Raw genomic sequence first — 17746 nt, forward strand, 5'->3', positions numbered from 1 at the left:
CAACGACTCGTCTCTCTCCTTATTTAGGAGGTTTTAAAGATGTTTTGCAGCGTGTGACAGCAGTTTTTGCTTGTCATGTAGCTTGATATGTGCTTTTGATTTTTTCTTTTTAGAGCTGTCAATAGATTAACTTTTATTCACAATTAATTCAAGCATTCAAGATGAGTCAACTCTCGATTCGTGGCACTTTGTATCTGTTCTCAATGTATTTTAAAGGAAGATTTTATCAACTCAAGAGGGACCTTTAATGCATACAATGTGTTGGTGTTGTTGAGCCTCTTCTGCGTCTCTGAGGTCATTGTGAAGCATGTTCTCGATTGTATTTCTAATGTTGGGTTGTTCAAGTAAACTATTGTTAGCGTGAGGAAAGCATTGGCCACTCTGGCGTTTCTCTTCCTTCAAATGACATTTAGAACAGATACAAAATGTGTGATGAATTTGTCATTCACAGCGAATTAACTCAGCTTTAAAATTTGATCTAGAGTTTCTAGATGGTTATTAGTTTTTATTTTAACTTTGTTAAACACAGATTTATATGTAGGTTTGCCTGTCTCAGTCAATCTCGTAAATGAACCCAAACTGTTTTGTCATTTTTGCTCACAAAGCGATGCAGTCTGCACTGAATGTTGTCTACATTGTGACCACCATGTTCAGCTTTCACTTCATTGTTGTATCAGCATTTTTTTTTTAACTACAGTGCATTAAGCATTGTTTAGAAATCACAAAACATTCAGTTATTCTGAGTAGACAATGAATTTGAAATGTGTTTTTTTCTATTATTTGGGGAATAAATTAAGTGGGAGTTCAGAGGTCACCTTTTACACTGAGAGAAATACACGCGCTTTCGTACATCGCAACGCTGTTTAGACATTTTACAGAATCGTACTCAAGTGCAGCGACAGTTGGTGAATTTCGACAAAACCTCTTTTGTAGCGACCGGTCCGCCGTGGAAGCTGTGTTTGGGGAGTGGGTTGAATGGACCCACAGTGAGTTGATACTGCTGCCAGTGAAACATGGTGCTGCTCTGCTGAAGCTGAAAATGTGAAAACAAAAGAGCGCACGCGAACGGAAGATTGCGGAGGGAGGAAAAAGCAGCGGTGTTCGGACGCTGAAGTCGGATTATCTTCCCAACACAAATGTGTGCTCGCGTCTGCGGGGCTGAATTTGATGCCATTACCTTTGGGTTCAATCGAGATCTCTTAAATATCATTTAAAGGTTGCCGTTGTCACCGATCCAGTCAGCGCTCCTCACGCGGCCTGAGATCTTATCACTCCCTCTCCGTGCTCTGCCCTTGTTCCCCACATCGAGCGTGTTTGGTCATGTATTAGCATACGGCGGACAGGGATATCGCCGGCTCCGCCAACACCGCGGCGGTGACGCCGTGACAAAATTGAGCCGTCGCTCTGACGACTCTAACAATACGGGTCATTCCTTCCGTCCCGTTCTTTCGCGGCCGCAGACAGAAAGATGGATAGCTGAAAGAAAATGCCACAAGGTAGGACATTCCATTGACTGACAGGGACCTGAACAGTCATTAGCCTCCAGTCTTATGAGACAACCACAGGGTGATTTCAATTACCCTGCTCCCCCTCAGCGCCCAGTCTGTGAAATGCTCGCAGAATATTCCGTCCTGCTGAAGTGATGGAGGCGGAGACGTACATTTTTCTTAAGTGGACGGAAACAATTTCTCGCTCCCCATGAAAAAAAGTTGAACGTTTTCAATAAAAATGAGGGCAAACTGGCTTTTTATGCTCAGTCCCTCCACTTCACTGCACTTCAAGCGCTGCTTTTTCTTGGAACTATAGTTGGAACTACAGTCCGTGCTAGACCCTCGAACCCCTCCCACTCTGATGTCAAGCACAGATGCTGTCAGAACCATAGCCAGAGGACTTTGACTTCCACTGGGAAGACATAGATCAAAGGATGAATCCAGATATCGTGCTTGAGCTTTGATCTTCTGGCCCCCAGCCTCGTGCCTACAGAGGTCACTGTTGTCTGAGCTCCTACTTCTCACCGAGTCGTCATTGTTGAGATAGGTCTATTGTTCTGCCCACATTTGTGACCCCAAGAACATACAGGATGAAAGAATATTGGATGCCTTGATGTCACCAAATCTAAGGGCCTCCTGAAATCTGGTGCATTAAACAGGTGGCATGATCGGCAGCTACAGAAAAGCGAAAGAGGAGGACAAAAATGTTAGTCCAGGCTGGTGTTGTAGTGCCCGAAATTGGTGTTGGTCTCGAGACTGGCTTTTTTAGGGTCTCGGACTCAGACTGGGTAGACTCGAGATTTCTATTCAAGACTGGTTGAGACCGACAGAGAAAACGGAAAACGGAAAGATTCTCGCTTTTTCCGTAGTGTCAGAGGTCTCCAACTGAGCCACAAGAGGGTCACGTTGGGGGCCGTATTTTGTTGCGACTATTCAAGAGGATAAGGTGTCTGAAGACTCAGACTGTTGCTGCTTGGTTCAGCTGACAGCTGATTGGTTAACCAGCCTGTGCCCGCACCCACTGCTGCTCATTTGTGGATCAGCTTGAGACTCCTAATGTGGACTGTCTTGGTCTCCAAACGCCTCGATACCGTCCAGTCTTAATCATGTGTTGGTCTCGGTAGGTGAGGTCTCGACTACAACACTAGTTTAGGCTGTATAAAGCTCATATACAGTAATGACACATTCATGTGAAGACAACAGTCACAAAACTGTGGGAAGTTCATCCACTTAACCCCACTATGTCAAAGACTATTTAACTCTTCATGATATATTGAAATGTGTGAGCCACGCTGGCATCTGTTCTCCCTAAAATAATGATGAGTCAGCAAAACCCTGAGCAAGGTGGAAACACACTCTCACAGCTGCTGATGAAAATGTGACAAAGAAATTCTCATATAAATATGAAGGTTTGTGTAAAGACGGGACTTTTATGAGCAGAACCCGCTGGAGAGACGTGGCTGAAATGTGCTTCCCTCATGTCATTTTGTTTGAAAGTCAAAAGCAGGACAGATTTAAAATCTCCGCCCAATACCTCACAGAACACACTCGCCATCTCATGTGGGAAAAGAGAAATCTCTTTCACAGTGCTACACTAAAGAGAGTTTAAACTCTTCACCCGCTCCGAAGGACGCAGGTCCCGCTTCCACTCTCCATATTTTGCAAGGTCAGGCCGACAAAGACAACATAGTCCCTCTCAAACAACGACTGAATTTTTCTTCACTGGCCTTGAGAACTGTACATCCTCCAGCAGCCTTGAGTCAGAAGCTGAATCAATGAGGAACCCCTGCATTTAACACAAGCATTTTAGAGACCATAGAATTCAGAGTATCTGTCCAAGCGTCCTGGTATTAAGAAGTACTAAAATGAATGCCATGGTTTAAGCTAGTGCACGATGGGTTTCCCAATTCAGTCACAGCAGCTGTATTAGTATAGTTCATTTATATTCTTATATTTTAATTGCAACTGGGTCCAAACCTCAATTTGAGGATGACAACTTCAAAATAACTGAGTCATTATAATTGGGTTTAAGTTTGGTTCAGAGTCCTGGTTAAGGTTAGTCATGTGTTTTGGATGGTTATGTCGAAGAGAAACCTCTCTGTGTGTGTGTGAGTGTGTGTTCTTGTACATCTTTGTGAGAACCAGTTTTTAATCAACAAGTGCAAAGTGAGGACATTTTGGCTGGGCCTCACTTTGAGGGTTAAAACTACAAAATAGCGAACTTATTGTAGTTGGGTTTTAGTGTGGTTTAGCCATGTGTTTTAGATGGTGAGGTTTCGTGTGAGAGGCTGGGGAAAGGGTTATGACGGTCCTCACTAAGATACAAAGCTGTGTTTGTGTGTGTGTCTGGTTGGTCCTCACAGTGACGAAACACTGTTCTTGTGAGGGACCCACAATTCCAAGCCCAAATTTGGGGCTGAAGGCATCAAAATAACAGGGTCACGATAACTGGGTGTAAGTTTGGTTCAGAGTCCCGGTGAAAGTCAACCATTTATTTTGAATGTTTATGAGGCTGGGACCATGACCAGAAATGCATCATTGATCCCCCCACCTCTCTTTCCATCCTTACAACGTGTTGCTGCCAGTGTTTGTTACAATCCCACTAAACCAGTTTAGCAGCACATTGCGGCTGTGCGACGTGTCGCATCCCTCCGTTTCGCAAGGAATGTATTTTGACCTGCTGCATTCATGCTGCAGTTTAACTCACATTTGCGGAGGTGATGTCGGTGGCTCGCTTGGGTTTTTGCTTCAGGAATGAGACAGCGTGACACATTTTTAACAACTCGCAGCCCTTAACTGGCTCTCAAATTAGGCACAGTAATTCCAATCCAATTTTAGGAACCGCAGGACAGTCAGGAAATGGTGTTCCTCTGGCAGCCGGCCCTAAGTGACAGCTTTAACGTCATGGTTTCAAATCTGTTTCCAAGGCACTTTACCGCTCCCGTCTACGCCTGTTTTGCAAAGACAGGCTGATTATGTTAACTGAATCCCACATAGTTGGCTGAATTTAATGGCCGTCCGAGTGTCAGCGCCTCCTAATGGACCGCGCGTGACCCGCTGCTGGAGTGCGACCCTGCAGAAAGGGATAAGTGGTTTTTGCTTACCGATGGATGGATGAGATTAATCGTAATGTTTCGAGAAGAGCCGCGGTGTTTTTCAGTTTTCAAACCTCAAGTACTTCCTAAATTAGATTGTTGTCTCAGCGAAGGTGTATATAACCAGATTTGTTCCTTGATGAGATAGATATCCTCCTCCCAGGCCACATTATCCCGCAGCTGCCTGGAGAATCACTTTGCAGTCGCAGCAGATTAGAGACGGCGTCTTCACACCACGCTGATCCTTCATCAGGACCTTCTTTCCTACGCTTATTTATGCCAACACCGGATTTCATGACTCCTAATATCAGGAGAGAATAGCCAGGATGTGGGGGCGTGTATCAGCCTCAAGGCCCGCGGGCTGGAAAAGGCCGGACACTTTGTTTTGATGGCCCGCGGAAGGGTGGCATGGTATCAGTTTTGTTGGTTTGACATGAAATTCTGTTCTGAGAAAAATGAATGCATAACAAAGGTCATTGAATGAAAGAGTTTGACCAGCTTCTCCAAAAATCTGATTTCGAGGTTTGTCAATGTCAACTTTTCGGTCAAACTTCAGATTAGAGAACATGTATTACCATAAGTGTGACAACAGGGTGTCGGCAAGGATGAAAGGGAAAGTGTCCAAAAGGGTGGTGAGGCCAGCAGTGTTGTATGGTCTGGAAACAGTGGCACTGAGGAAAAGACAGGAGGCAGAGCTGGAGGTAGCAGAGATGAAGATGCTGAGCTTCTCTCCAGGATGGATAGGATCAGGAAGCAGCACATGTGCTCAGGTGTTTAGGAGACAAAGTCAGAGAGGCTAGATGGAGATGGTTTGGACATGTCCAGAGGAGAGAGAGCCAGTACATTGGTAGGAAGATGTTGAGGTTGGAACTGCCAGGCAGAAGCTGGAGTGGAAGGCCAGAGAGGAGATTGATGGAGGTGGTGAAGGAGGACATGAGGTTTGTAGGTTTGAGAGAAGAGGAGGCAGAGGACAGTGGGAAATGGAGGAGGATGATCTGCTGTGGTGACCCCTGAAGGGAGAAGCTGGAAGGAAAAGAAGATATTACACAAATAAACGACTTATTTGTATGTGTATCAGCTGCTTATTAGCCTGTAATTACTCATTATAAAGTACTTATGTGTGTTTTGTTGTGCCTGACTATTAGTGATGGGTCGATGAGGTTTCATGAAACAGTGTCCTGATGTTCAGAGGCCACCAGATGGCGCTGTCTGCTGTAAAATGTTTGGACTGAAACAACTATTTCCATCAAACCTCACATCATTTCTCAACAAAGAGCGCCATCTAGTGACGGCTTACAATTTGGACAGTGTTTCATTCACCTTGATGCCTCCTCTACCCATCACTACTGACTACACTGTACCCACGACAAGGTTTGACGTGACGCAATGCTAATCACATCGTTTGGTGTCCGTCCTCAGGGAAACCCAAAGTTGAGCTGACCTACGACAAAATGTACACAGTCACCAGCCGACTGACGCTGACCGTCGGCAGGGAGGACGACGGCATCCCCATCATCTGCATCGTGGACCACCCCGCAGTCAAAGACTTCCAAGCACAGAAGTACCTGGAGGTGCAATGTAAGTGTTTCTGACTCTTCATGGAGATATTTTCTCCTCCAGGTTTGTACACAAACTCTAGACAGAAGCAAAGGTGAAGCCGTCAGTTTGAACAGTATTTCTCTGGACTGATGAGATTGTTCATCCAGGAGAAGCTCAGTGTAGAGCGGCTACCCTTGCTCCCTGCCTTTTTTTCAGCAACCCAAGACACACTGGTGACATTATGAGTCTTGGATGACCTTGGAAGCTTCGGCTTCTGTGACTCAGTTTAGCAGATGAATAGAGTCCCATGTTGTGTACCTGTTTTTTGACTTTCTTTGAATGAGTCACCTCGCGTAGGAGTAGAATGCCTGTTAGTACCTACTGAGTCATTTCACGAGTCTGTTCAACCCTCAAGCGATTTTGTTGGAGCAGATTACGACCTTGACTGTCACATTCCGCCAACTCTTCCGCTGCTTCCCGACCTTTCCCTGAAAGAACTGGATCATCGGCTGTGTTCTTTTATGCTGCCCTCTGACTGGGCGATGACACGGACCCCCCACCTCAGGGTCTCCCACTCTTCCATGCCGCAGGGACGGTGCCTCTCTGTTACCGCTCTGTGTTGGATATTGTCGCGGTGGACTGGGACGTTTTTTTTTTTTTTAATATTAGTACTGTCACTTCCCTACGTGGTAATTGACATGCATAATTTGGGTTCCCTTACACAGATTTTAATTTGATTTGTGAAGCGTCTGAACGGTTGAGGACTTTCCAATGAACGGCCTCATTATGTTTGCAGAGTGAGAATGATGGCAATTAAACAGGATGCCTTTAATTAGAAGTTAACTGATGGAACAGTGGAAGTGTTGAAGAGGAATCCACTTTGTTCCTGGGTTGTTTGTTCATGCTTGTAATGTCGTATGGTAAACAGAGGAAGGCGGCCTTTTCCTAGAAAACAATGGGACGTATTTGTCATTCCGTCTTCGTCTCAGGGTCAGTAGACCCGAAAAACAGAGGTGGCATTACGTTATCGGACAAGATCGCTGTGTTCTTAAGACTTCAGAGATTTCACACCTGGACCAGTGTACGCAGTGAAACACCTTTCAACGCACAACAACTTCACAACTTTGCTGAAGCGTCTTCTTTTCCCCACTCTTCATTGACTGTGCCCCATTATACAGTGTTAAACCATGTATGGCCACATTCATTCACGAGGTTCAGCATACATGTTTCATGTGGCATAAAAATGACTTTCTAAAATAAATAAAAAATAAAAAATAATCATGTAAAAATGTAAACTGCGTAGCACAATCGGAAGGTGGCAGCCTGGACACCGTCAGTGACAGTGTGTGGCTTTAGGGCGCCGACTGTCTGAATAGAGGGAAATGTGCATAAACAAGTACAAAAAAAAGCAACTAAAGAATTAACATTTTTGCCACCTGGAAGTTGAATGAATTCAAGTCAATCCGAGCTTTGGCATCAAATCGCCTCCTATGCCGTCTATTTATAGCAGCTCACCACTACATTCAAGTTGGAACTGAGCAGATCTTTCAAATCAGTTATAAAAGTGCAGCCGCTGAAAATAAAAAAAAGTGCAGTTTGGATCTCTGTACTATTGAAGCGTTAACATGACGGTGGGGTAGGCAGCTCAGGCACCAAGCCCTTATTGATACCTGACACCACAGACACCGACAAAAGTGAACCAGTGTAGTTTATCCGAAACATAACTGAAATAATAAAACAGCCCTGTCCTATGTTGATTTTAATAGTGTTTTTGACCTGTGTAGTAGCTATGACTGTTTCTCCCTCTAAACACAGGAGGTCCTCTCTTCCTGTGGCAATAAAAATGTACAATTCACCCCTGAAAAACTTACAGTGAAGGATTCTTTTGGACGATATTCTGTTCTTGAATCTGCATTTTCTTGCACATTGTTCATAAGCTCTTGTGTATAGCTTTTTGCGCTTTAGAATATTTTTTTCTTTTTCATTTTATTGTCATATGTTGTGTACAGAGCATGTTACGAACAGGGATTAATAGCGTTTTCCGATTCAAGTCAGAGGACAGCAAAGACATGGAACGCAGCTCGATTCCTGTGGAGGCGTTCAAATGAGGGAAGTTATTCAGTCAGCATGGTAATAACCACTGCCTTGCGTACTCTGCACTTTATATAATTTTTGCTCAAGTGGTGCGAAGAGACAGAAGTGCTTCCCACTTAGAGCGAAGCCAAATATCTGGCTGTCGTCCGACATCCCTCATGTTTACTGCTCAGCGGTGACAAGGTTAAAGGACACGGAGAGCAGGAGCAGGGAGGGAAATGCTCTGCTGGTTTCGGAGTCGCAACAAAAGCATGTTTGTGCAAGCAAGCACGCATCCAATAATCAGAAGACTGGACTCTCTGCCTGTCTGCTGCCCATCAGCAAGACGGAGCACAGGCCACTGACAGGCTATGATTCAGGCAGATGGATGGTCGGACACGTGTTGTTTGTTGTGGAGAAGGTCGCACGGAGGTGTGAAGCTGCTGCTTTTGAATTCATCACCCAGCCCAGTCTTTTATTCAGATCTCCTCCATTTAATGGCAAGTTACAATCTTATTCAATTGGCAACATTTTGGTACGTGGAGAAAAGGTCTAGCATAGTGTTTTTCAACCTTTTTCACCCTTGGTTCATTGAAAAAATCCTATAGAAAATCTCTATTCATTTGTGAAAAACTGTAGCTACTGACCCTCGGTTTTTATTTCACTACAAATTGCAGAAATTTTATTTGTTTCAAATGTGTCCGTAAAGGGGCGGGCAATATAGCAAAATATATCATGATTTATTTATTTATTTACTTACTTTAAATAATTGTTTCGATTTTATCGCTTCTCTTTTGCATGATTTTATTGTAGTTTTGAGTTTCCAGACAAATCCTTCACATTCTTTGCCTGAACTTGCTTCATAAAAACAATGATTCTTTCTCTCTTCACATTTTGGAGCACATTTATTTTGTTGTGTATTTAGTTTTTTGCCAACTTTTAAACCACAATGCAAACTTTGGCAATCCATGAGTATCAATAAAGTTTTGAAGTGAGACACGAAAAGCAACATACAACATACAAAATATAATTTATTTAAAATAACAAATCTTGCTGTAAAGTGTGAAATCTGAATTATTCTTTATTAAAATCCTGATCAATTCATTGATAACTTGCACGTGTATTCAAATATGTTTTCTTTTCTGTTATTGTCTCTCACTTGTTTTGCACGTCTCTTGTGGGCTGTCAAACCTCTGAACCCCTTAAAAGCAAACTTTCCTCGCCGTTGCTTAAGATGCGACTTCATCTGTCTATAATCCGGGATTGGCCAGCAAGAGTTGCCATTTCGGCCTCATTTCAGAGTCGAATGTGTGACTGAATATGTGCTTGGTTGGTGAGGATTTGAACAAGTCTGCAGGCGATAAACAGAACACATGCAAGTCGAGACTTTCTACAATCCAGATGATCATTTGTTCGTGCCATGCTACTGCTGTTGTCACGTGAGTCTGAAGAGAAGGCCCAGGAGCGGATAGAAGTCTGGTTTATTCAGGAGCACTCAGTTCGAGTTCACGTCCAAATAAATGTCTAAACAGAAACAATGGGAATAAGCATCCTCTGTGCTCTAAGGTATCAAAAAAATCAGAGTTGTACTTGTCGGTTCTGAAGAGTTTGACACAAACACAAACAACAGAGCGGTTGCGGCAACACAGTGGCATCGTTTCCGTGCCACAGCACTCCTCTTGAAGGGTTTGGAAACAAGCAAAATCAAACCAAACAGGGAGTGAAACACAACAGCACCATTCATGATAAACCACTAAACCAAAAGTGCCATTACTTCTGGGGAACTGAATATCAGTTACCTTTTAAATATTCATCCTTGAATCACAAGCTACAGAAGAAAACAAGCAAATATGAAGCATCAAATACAGTATGTGCAGCTATAGAGGATTGGTAAGAAGTTTTCGGTCTGTTTTTCCTTCTTCTTTCTAATTTTAATTTGAGCAGAACTGGTGCGCTCAGGCTTGTCGGGCAGCGCGGTTGTTAGTGGCGGAACCTCACAGCACGGAGTCTCTTGATTTGAATCCAGCTTCCTGCTCTTGCAGGGGCCAGGATTTCACCGGAATTTAGCGGCGGATTCGGTGCCAGATGGACTTGGACACTACTGTAGCTTCACCATCACGTTATGTTGCATCTGCTGTGTTGAGCTCAGTTCACGACCTTACAGTTTGAATAAAGCTTTGGGTCTCTTTTCTTCTTTCAGACAAACCAGAGGTCAAGATCATGGTGGAGTTCCCACCAGGGCTGACCAGAGAGGGAGAGAACCTGGAGCTCACGTGTCATGCCAAAGGCAAACCGCAGTAAGACTCACTCTCCCTCACACGCACTGAAAGGTCGGCCTGCATGAAAGATGACCCAAGGATGAGATCTCACTTAAACCAGCTGATCGAGGTCAATGGCACGTGTCCTGAAGTGATTCGTAGATCATATTTGTGTATAATAAGGACAAGAACAATATAAAAGTCTGGCTGTAAAAAGCAGCGCCTGCTCAGAAAGACCGACTGTTTACTCAAAACCACAGTATCGTCTGAGCCTTTCCAGGAATAGACGTGGCATGGTGCCAAGGTGAATGTCAAAAAAACAAACAAAAAAAAAAAAAAAACTAGTGTGATCTGGCGAGATCATATTTAGATTCCAGTTGAATTGCCAATTAAAATTGGCTGTTAAAGTGTGAAGTCACACATTGGCAGCGGCAGCAGAAGCAAATTCCGGCGTGTGAGATGAAAGTGTTATTGTTGAGGCTGCTATCAATGTCAAGTATCAGAAACTGAACAATGACAAGTAGCACATTTCATTACAGAGCCACTCACAAATAACTTGCTTCACTCGAGTTGCAGTCATTTTCTAACCTATTAATTATTATCTATTACTGCTTTTATTTATTTTTTTTAACATTATTTTTCAATGAATTTTTTTTTAAGATAATGTAAATTTTAAGGCCTAAAATAATAACATAGTTTGACAGATACTTTCACAGGGAAAAATCCACTTAAGCGTTGCAATAATAAAGTGTGTAGTGTGCAACTACACTTTATTTGATATAGCTACTGTTTTATTTTATTGTAATAATGCACTCTAGTGCTAAATAAAATTAACGTAAATGAATAAATCAAAAATAAAATGAAAATTTGGGGATAAATCAGGCTCAGGAAAGGAGAAATGTACCATAAAACCAGATTACCAAGCGCTCGCTCGGGGAGACGCCAAGTTCACACAGCACTTGAAACTAATTCACCAGTCGCAAAACAATCTGTTATAAAAGCTCGATGAAAGAAAGTCACATGGTGTTCAACTGACGGAGCATCCATTGTTTATCATTTAAGATATGAGCCCAATAACAGCTCAGGTCCTGCTGGTCCTGCTGTTTTTAACCTTGGGTTTCAGTGCTATAGCAATGTGATTGATCTGCTTTTGCGATACATGCATTTGTATGTCCTTTTTTATCACCTACGTAGGGGACACTTCATAGTACATGCTCAGTTATTCACTCCAAAGTGTGGTTTTACTGCAGGTGTTTTACTGTCGCCACTTCCAAGTGGAGCAGAGCAGGGAGGAGAGGAGTGCTTCCTAATATCTGGAATGCCGAGCACTTTTTTTTTTTTTCTTTAAGTAATGAGTGCTTATTTTATGATGTCCCCGGGGAGAATGAGACTCTGAGAGCCATTTGTCGAGTCGAGCCCCTGGGTGTGCACAGTTAAAGTCAATTTTGAGATGAAAGATTGTCTGCTGCGAAGAGAATGGATCACAGACGGAAAGGCCACGAGCCGCCGGTGCCATCGTGTTCCGAACCAACTTCCCCAGACTGAAGGGATGGTCGGGTTTGACGCTTAGTCCGTGGTTGGGCTCGTCGTCTGGTGCGAGTTAAAGACCTCAACACTAGTGTCCAGATATTAATACATTCATGTGGGATGAAAATCGCCTTGTTGACACGACTGGTCAAATTTGAACAGAGCCAAATCATCGTCAGACAACTGTGCGTTGATGAATATTGCATCAGCAGGGGTCATGTGAGGAAGTGGAGATGTGCTCTGTCCTTTGATTTGAGGAGAGGAATTAATGGAGAAGATAAAAGGAGGGCAGAACAGACATGTTATTGCCGTCATGAAAACATCTTTTCCGGTTAAAGTTAGTCGCTAAATTATGCGTGAACGGAGCCGCAGCCAACTAATGGTTAACAACTCCAGTAACTCAGTGTGAAATTGGCTGTTTCACTTTAAACCTGCGCTTTTTTTTTTTTTTCAGTCGCGATCCAATATATTGTGCTGCAGCTGTGTGTCGATAAGTTTCGACATTATGCATCAGGATCCTGTGTATGACGTGAAATAAGGTCCTGGATTTCAATATTCCATGAAAGACGCAGATGAAAATGTGAAATAGATTTGCTGCAAAAAAAAAAATAGAAGTGTTTTATTCCGCAGAGGTCAGAAAGTTAACCTCTAGCAGCAGGGACGTCTGAACTGAAATGAGGAGCAAGTTAACGTATTTCAATTTAGATCATGGATCATGATTTTGCTCCCGCGATGTGCTATTATTAATAAAACCTCGCTGCCCCCTCGGTGGAGGTGCTCGAGCCGGCGCTTATGTAACCAATTGAAATCGGGGTTCAGATGTTATCCGGTCACTGCGTGGAGTGTGGTCTGCTCTGCTAAATTTTAAACATCTATTTTGAGCCGGGAAAGAAAAACGTGTTGTTTTTAATATTTTATATGGGCAGTCTGCGGAGAGTGGACTCCACCCAGTCAAGGTCAAACTAATCCATATTTGCTCTTATGCTGCTATTCAGCCATCACGGCTTCATGGAATTTGTATTAAGGGTTGCTCTACAGTGAAGCTGGACAGCAAACCTTCTGGGGACCTAACTTTAGCAACACAACTTTGTAATTAGACGCATAAAAGTGCAACTTATAAATGTATTTTTCAAACACGAAGGCATGCAGTTAACATAGTCGTTGACTTTAGCTCCCCAAACGTGCTGATACGTAGGTCTTATGTAGTGATGGGTAGATGAGGTATCATGGAACAGTATTGCAGGATGGATGAAACACTGTCCGCATTGTAAGTGGTCACTAGGTGGCGCTCTTGCTTTAGAAACAATGTGAGGTTTGATGGAAACCGTTGTTCAAATCCAAACATTTTCCCACAGACAGTGCCATCTGGTGGCCTCTGAAAATCACTGCATTGTGTCATGAAACCACTCGTCTTATGAGTGGTCAAAATACACTTTGATTCTGTATTAGTTAAGTCACATTTATAGGTCTCACATGGTGGAACTACGACACCAACCATGAGGAAGAATCCATACTTCTGACAGTCAAAATTTTATTGTGAGAATTACATTGTTTGTGTCTCATAATTTGTGTTTTCGTTTGGTATTTTCTGCTAATATTTATCATGTTAATGCATTACAAAATCTTCATAAGCACGTCATGAAGTTTACCTGCATTTTTTTAATCCCAATTTCTTCAGTTATAATTTTTCATATATTCATAATATTGTTCATAAATGTCAAAGACAGCAGGCCGGGCAGTTGCAAAACTGAAATTCTAGGTTCACTGCAAGTGGCAAAATGAGGAGAAAGTGGTCATTGGCCTCCCAGTGCAGCTGAGAGTTGAGCTCCAAGAGAGCAGTGTGGTGCTCTACCAAACCTCAGAGGAGGCCTTTCATGACCACTGCCGCATCAGCAAAGGAAGCAAGCAATGAGGGCTGTTGAGTGACTGAGAGCTTCACGGTCAGAAACCTTCTGAGGTCTTTAAAAATGGTCAAAGAAGTTCAGCAACACAGTCAAAAAGATGTTAAAGTGATCAGCATCTGTGCTACTGCTGTAACCAACCCTCAAGTGTGTTTAGTGGACTTTGTTCTGAGAAGTACAAAAAAAGGGGGCGACTTTATAAGAACTGTTCTTCTCTCTGCCCCTTTTTGATCCCTGAACTCGAGCTGATCATGGCAGAGCTGTTGTCTGTGTGTTTGATGTGAACAGTCAGTGTTTCCTCCTCCTCCTTCTGTCTTTTCTTCCAAGAATAATGCAACGCTTTGGTGGCCCACTTTGGTTAAGTTTCATTCTTCATTTAAAGTTCTCCGTTTAAATGGAGCATGAATGGGTAGTTGTGGCGTCAGAGGCCCAGATCCACAGACACGGAGTCAGAGTACTCTCTCCCCGTCACAATGGCAGGACGACATCTGCACCAGTAAAAGTACCAAACAATTCACTGCGACCGCTGCCATGGTTTTCGGTCCCTGTCTTGGAAACATGCTCACTTAGCGTATCCGTTTTATAAAGATGAAAAGACAATCAATACAGTGAGCCTGGAATTGGAAGTCATTTTCATTAGCGCATGTGAGAGTCATTACCAGCAGCGAGCAGAGGGGGGCCCCGGCTGCAGGCAGACATTTGTATTCCGCTCGCCTGCCCTTCCACTCTCCTTGCAGACTCATCTCACCTCTTTCGTCTATCGGTGTCTGGATTCACTTCTCCCCTCGCGCAACATCCCATTCACCTATATAGGAAGCTCTCCTCCAGTATCGGGCTGCGTCCGAGGACTGCGTATTCTTTATTTATTTCATCTGGAGAGCAATAGTTACAGTGCTTTTATAGCCGTCCTGCACAGCCATTAAAACCCACTTGTGGTTTGTTTGTTTGTTTTCGCGATTGAACCCCAGCTGCTTTTTTCACATTTCCTTTCCCACCACATGCTCGTATTTCTTTCGGTAACCTTCTCCATTTGCTTCCCCTGCACCAAATGTTTTCAAATGGAGGGAAACAAGTTAAAAAGCAAACAGAATGCAGCCACAGAGACCATCGGTGCACGCTCAGGGGAAATAACAGTAGCTGGCAGCGGCCGCCGCGAGCTGCGCCGGCAAAATAGAGGTGTTTTGTCTCTCCTCTTTTCTCCTCTTTTGCTTTGGGCTCATTGTCATAAAAATGAAATGTGTCACCCTCCTGTAAACCTCAGTCACGGTAGAAATGAGGACAAAGATAGATGCTCACTCGACGACCACCTACACAGAACAACTCATAATTACACCAGAGTGAAACGCCGGCGATTTCAGGACAAAGCCGCGGTGCCATTGTTGGGGGATTTGACTGCACAAAAAGGAACGTCACCCCTTTCCAAGTCCTTGATTTAATGCGAGCAAGAGAACAAGATGGCTGAGTAAAACTTCACACTTTTAAACTGCAACACACTGGCTGTCAGCGTGACGATGTTTTCCGTTTTACCTTTACAATTTTCCAAGTACTGCATTGCTGGGGAGGAAATGACTGCATTGTTTATCACCGCTGTGCTATGCTGTAGGAATGATGAAAAAAAAACGGACTTTTTGATCCGCTAGCCAGCGGTCCAACTATCAGAATAATAGACCATTAATATTTATTTCTCAGACGCTGCATTGGGTGTGTATTTCTTCTCTGCAGCTTCTCGACTGTCTCTGCTTGATGTATAGTTCACATCTGTAATAACAATGTAACAATGAGGTGAAACAATGTCCATTGTATTACAACAAAGGTTGCACAAGGCAGGTGAAGGAAAGTAAAGCTGTTGCCTCTGTAGATGCTTCAAACATTTTATTTATTTTTGTTTATTTTTAGGGCACCAAAGTAGGTGGATCATATTCATCCGTTTCATAATGTAAATAAATTATAGCATACTTCGTTTTTTGTTTTTTTTTTTGGTTTTTTAATGTGCTGAAGTACAATGACTCAAGGGGTGTCAAATGTGCTGCTCGTGGGCCTGTTGCAGCCCACGTGGGGTGCAGTTCAGTGGCCTGCCACTAGGTGGCCAGTTGTACCACGGGTGTTACCTCTCTCTTTGTCTCATTTGAGCTGGTTACAAAACACTATGAATGACGTATGGAAATCGATCACTGAGATAATGTTTGGAACCTATTACCACATGATGGTGGGACAAAAACTGTAAGACTTGGTCCATCAAACTCTGATCTTCTGTGTTCCCAAGACGTTTGTTGTCCATATTAATAGAGATCTAAATGTCAATGTCCTTCATGGCTCTTGGCGGCGAACTCTCACTCATATTCAATACCAAGAAAAGATGGAGATTGCGGTGTCCAACAAGTCGGAACATGGATGATTCCTTATTCAAAAGAATATCCACAATAAAGAGAAGCTATGAACAACTTTTCACAGAGAGCAGAAGGTCGACATGCCAGTGTCATTGTGTCTACTTGTGTTTGGGAACTGCTCTTGAAGAAAGTTCCCATCACAAGTCATGGTGCGAATGGTGTGTTCCTCATAGACATAGAAGTACTTCAGAACTTAAAGTAGATGAGCTCTAGGAAAGTTTGGAACTTGAGATCTAATTCCTTTCTCCAGAATGTCTTCTTCATGGTTCCATTCCTTCACTGGTGTATCTTGATTCCTCGACTCATTTTCTCCTTTCTTCTGCTCCTAAGGCCACAGTACGTGAACTGGGTGAAGGTGGACGACGACGTTCCATCCCACGCCGTCATCACCGGAAAGGATCTTTACATCGAGAACTTGAACAAGTCGTACAATGGAACTTACCGCTGCGTCGCCTCCAACTCGGTGGGCGAGTCTTTTGACGACTACATCCTCTACGTCTATGGTAAGTCTTCTTTCGACCAGCGTCTTCCACACCTCTCTGGTGACTTGCTACTTTCGGTCCAAGTATCAAAATAGTAATAGTTTCCTGCAAGATAAACAAGGTGAGGCAGTGGATGAGCCGATGCTAAGGGCAGTGAGCGCTAACATTATTAGCATGGGATGAAGAATAAATCATGGCGACAGCAGATGGAATTAGATGAAGACTCCACCTCCTTGAATCGGCTTGAGTCACTTGTTTGTATTTGCATTTTATATCGCATTATAAACCGCGGTCATGTGGATAATCTGAAGTCATTGTCACATATTGCCGCGCGCCATAATATATAAGCTGCTCCAGTCCACGTCCCATAACATCCTGTGGGTCTGACAGCCCCCCAATGTGTATTTTCTCCGTAATTATTTGATCCTCATAGCCATTATCTCAGCACTCGCTCTAAAACAGTTGATGCCGCTAATGTTTTTCCCCCCCAGAGCACGGCATTACTGTCTAATACACTCGTTTTCCCCGGTCAAAATTACTCCGCTATCACTTTTGGTGGGGCCCGAGTCCACAGAGAAATGATTTGGCTGCCATTGTCAGAGGAAATTAGCGCAGTCTGAATGCTTCTTTTGCCGCTTAAGCGAAGAAAAAGGTGCTCGCTGCCTGTCGGACGATAATTAGATGTTATTTACAGCAGAGCACGTCACAGACGACGGGTGTGCTACAGTAATAACAGTATGTTCCGTCTGCTAGCAGGGGACGGCTCTAGTAGTCTCTCTGTGTACTGTTTAATTCAGTCTTTGGTGTGCAAAACGTGGAAGAAACATGACGTTCCAGGCCTTCTTGAGGCTCAGGTTTGGACCTGTTGACCTACGAAAATGAGATCATGACGTACTAAACCTCGCTGATGTCTTCGTTCGATCAAGACGCCGTGTTATGGACTGTATTATGATGGCATAACGCAATAATTATCCTCAGTACAATGGAGGATAAT

General features: G+C 43.5%; 1 protein-coding gene across 6 annotated transcripts in view; it reads left to right on the forward strand.

Moving 5' to 3' along the window:
- cadm1a (cell adhesion molecule 1a) overlaps window positions 1–17746 on the forward strand; it is a 277911-nt gene that overhangs the window by 218723 nt on the left and 41442 nt on the right. For all 6 annotated transcript variants that reach the window (XM_053846562.1, XM_053846564.1, XM_053846565.1 and 3 more), the window contains 3 exons: window positions 6005–6163; window positions 10398–10494; window positions 16601–16773. In XM_053846562.1, coding sequence (XP_053702537.1) covers window positions 6005–6163; window positions 10398–10494; window positions 16601–16773 — 429 coding nt within the window. The remainder of the gene's footprint in view (window positions 1–6004; window positions 6164–10397; window positions 10495–16600; window positions 16774–17746) is intronic.

This window comes from Synchiropus splendidus, chromosome 17 (genome assembly GCF_027744825.2).
Source record: "Synchiropus splendidus isolate RoL2022-P1 chromosome 17, RoL_Sspl_1.0, whole genome shotgun sequence".
Taxonomy (NCBI): domain Eukaryota; kingdom Metazoa; phylum Chordata; class Actinopteri; order Syngnathiformes; family Callionymidae; genus Synchiropus; species Synchiropus splendidus.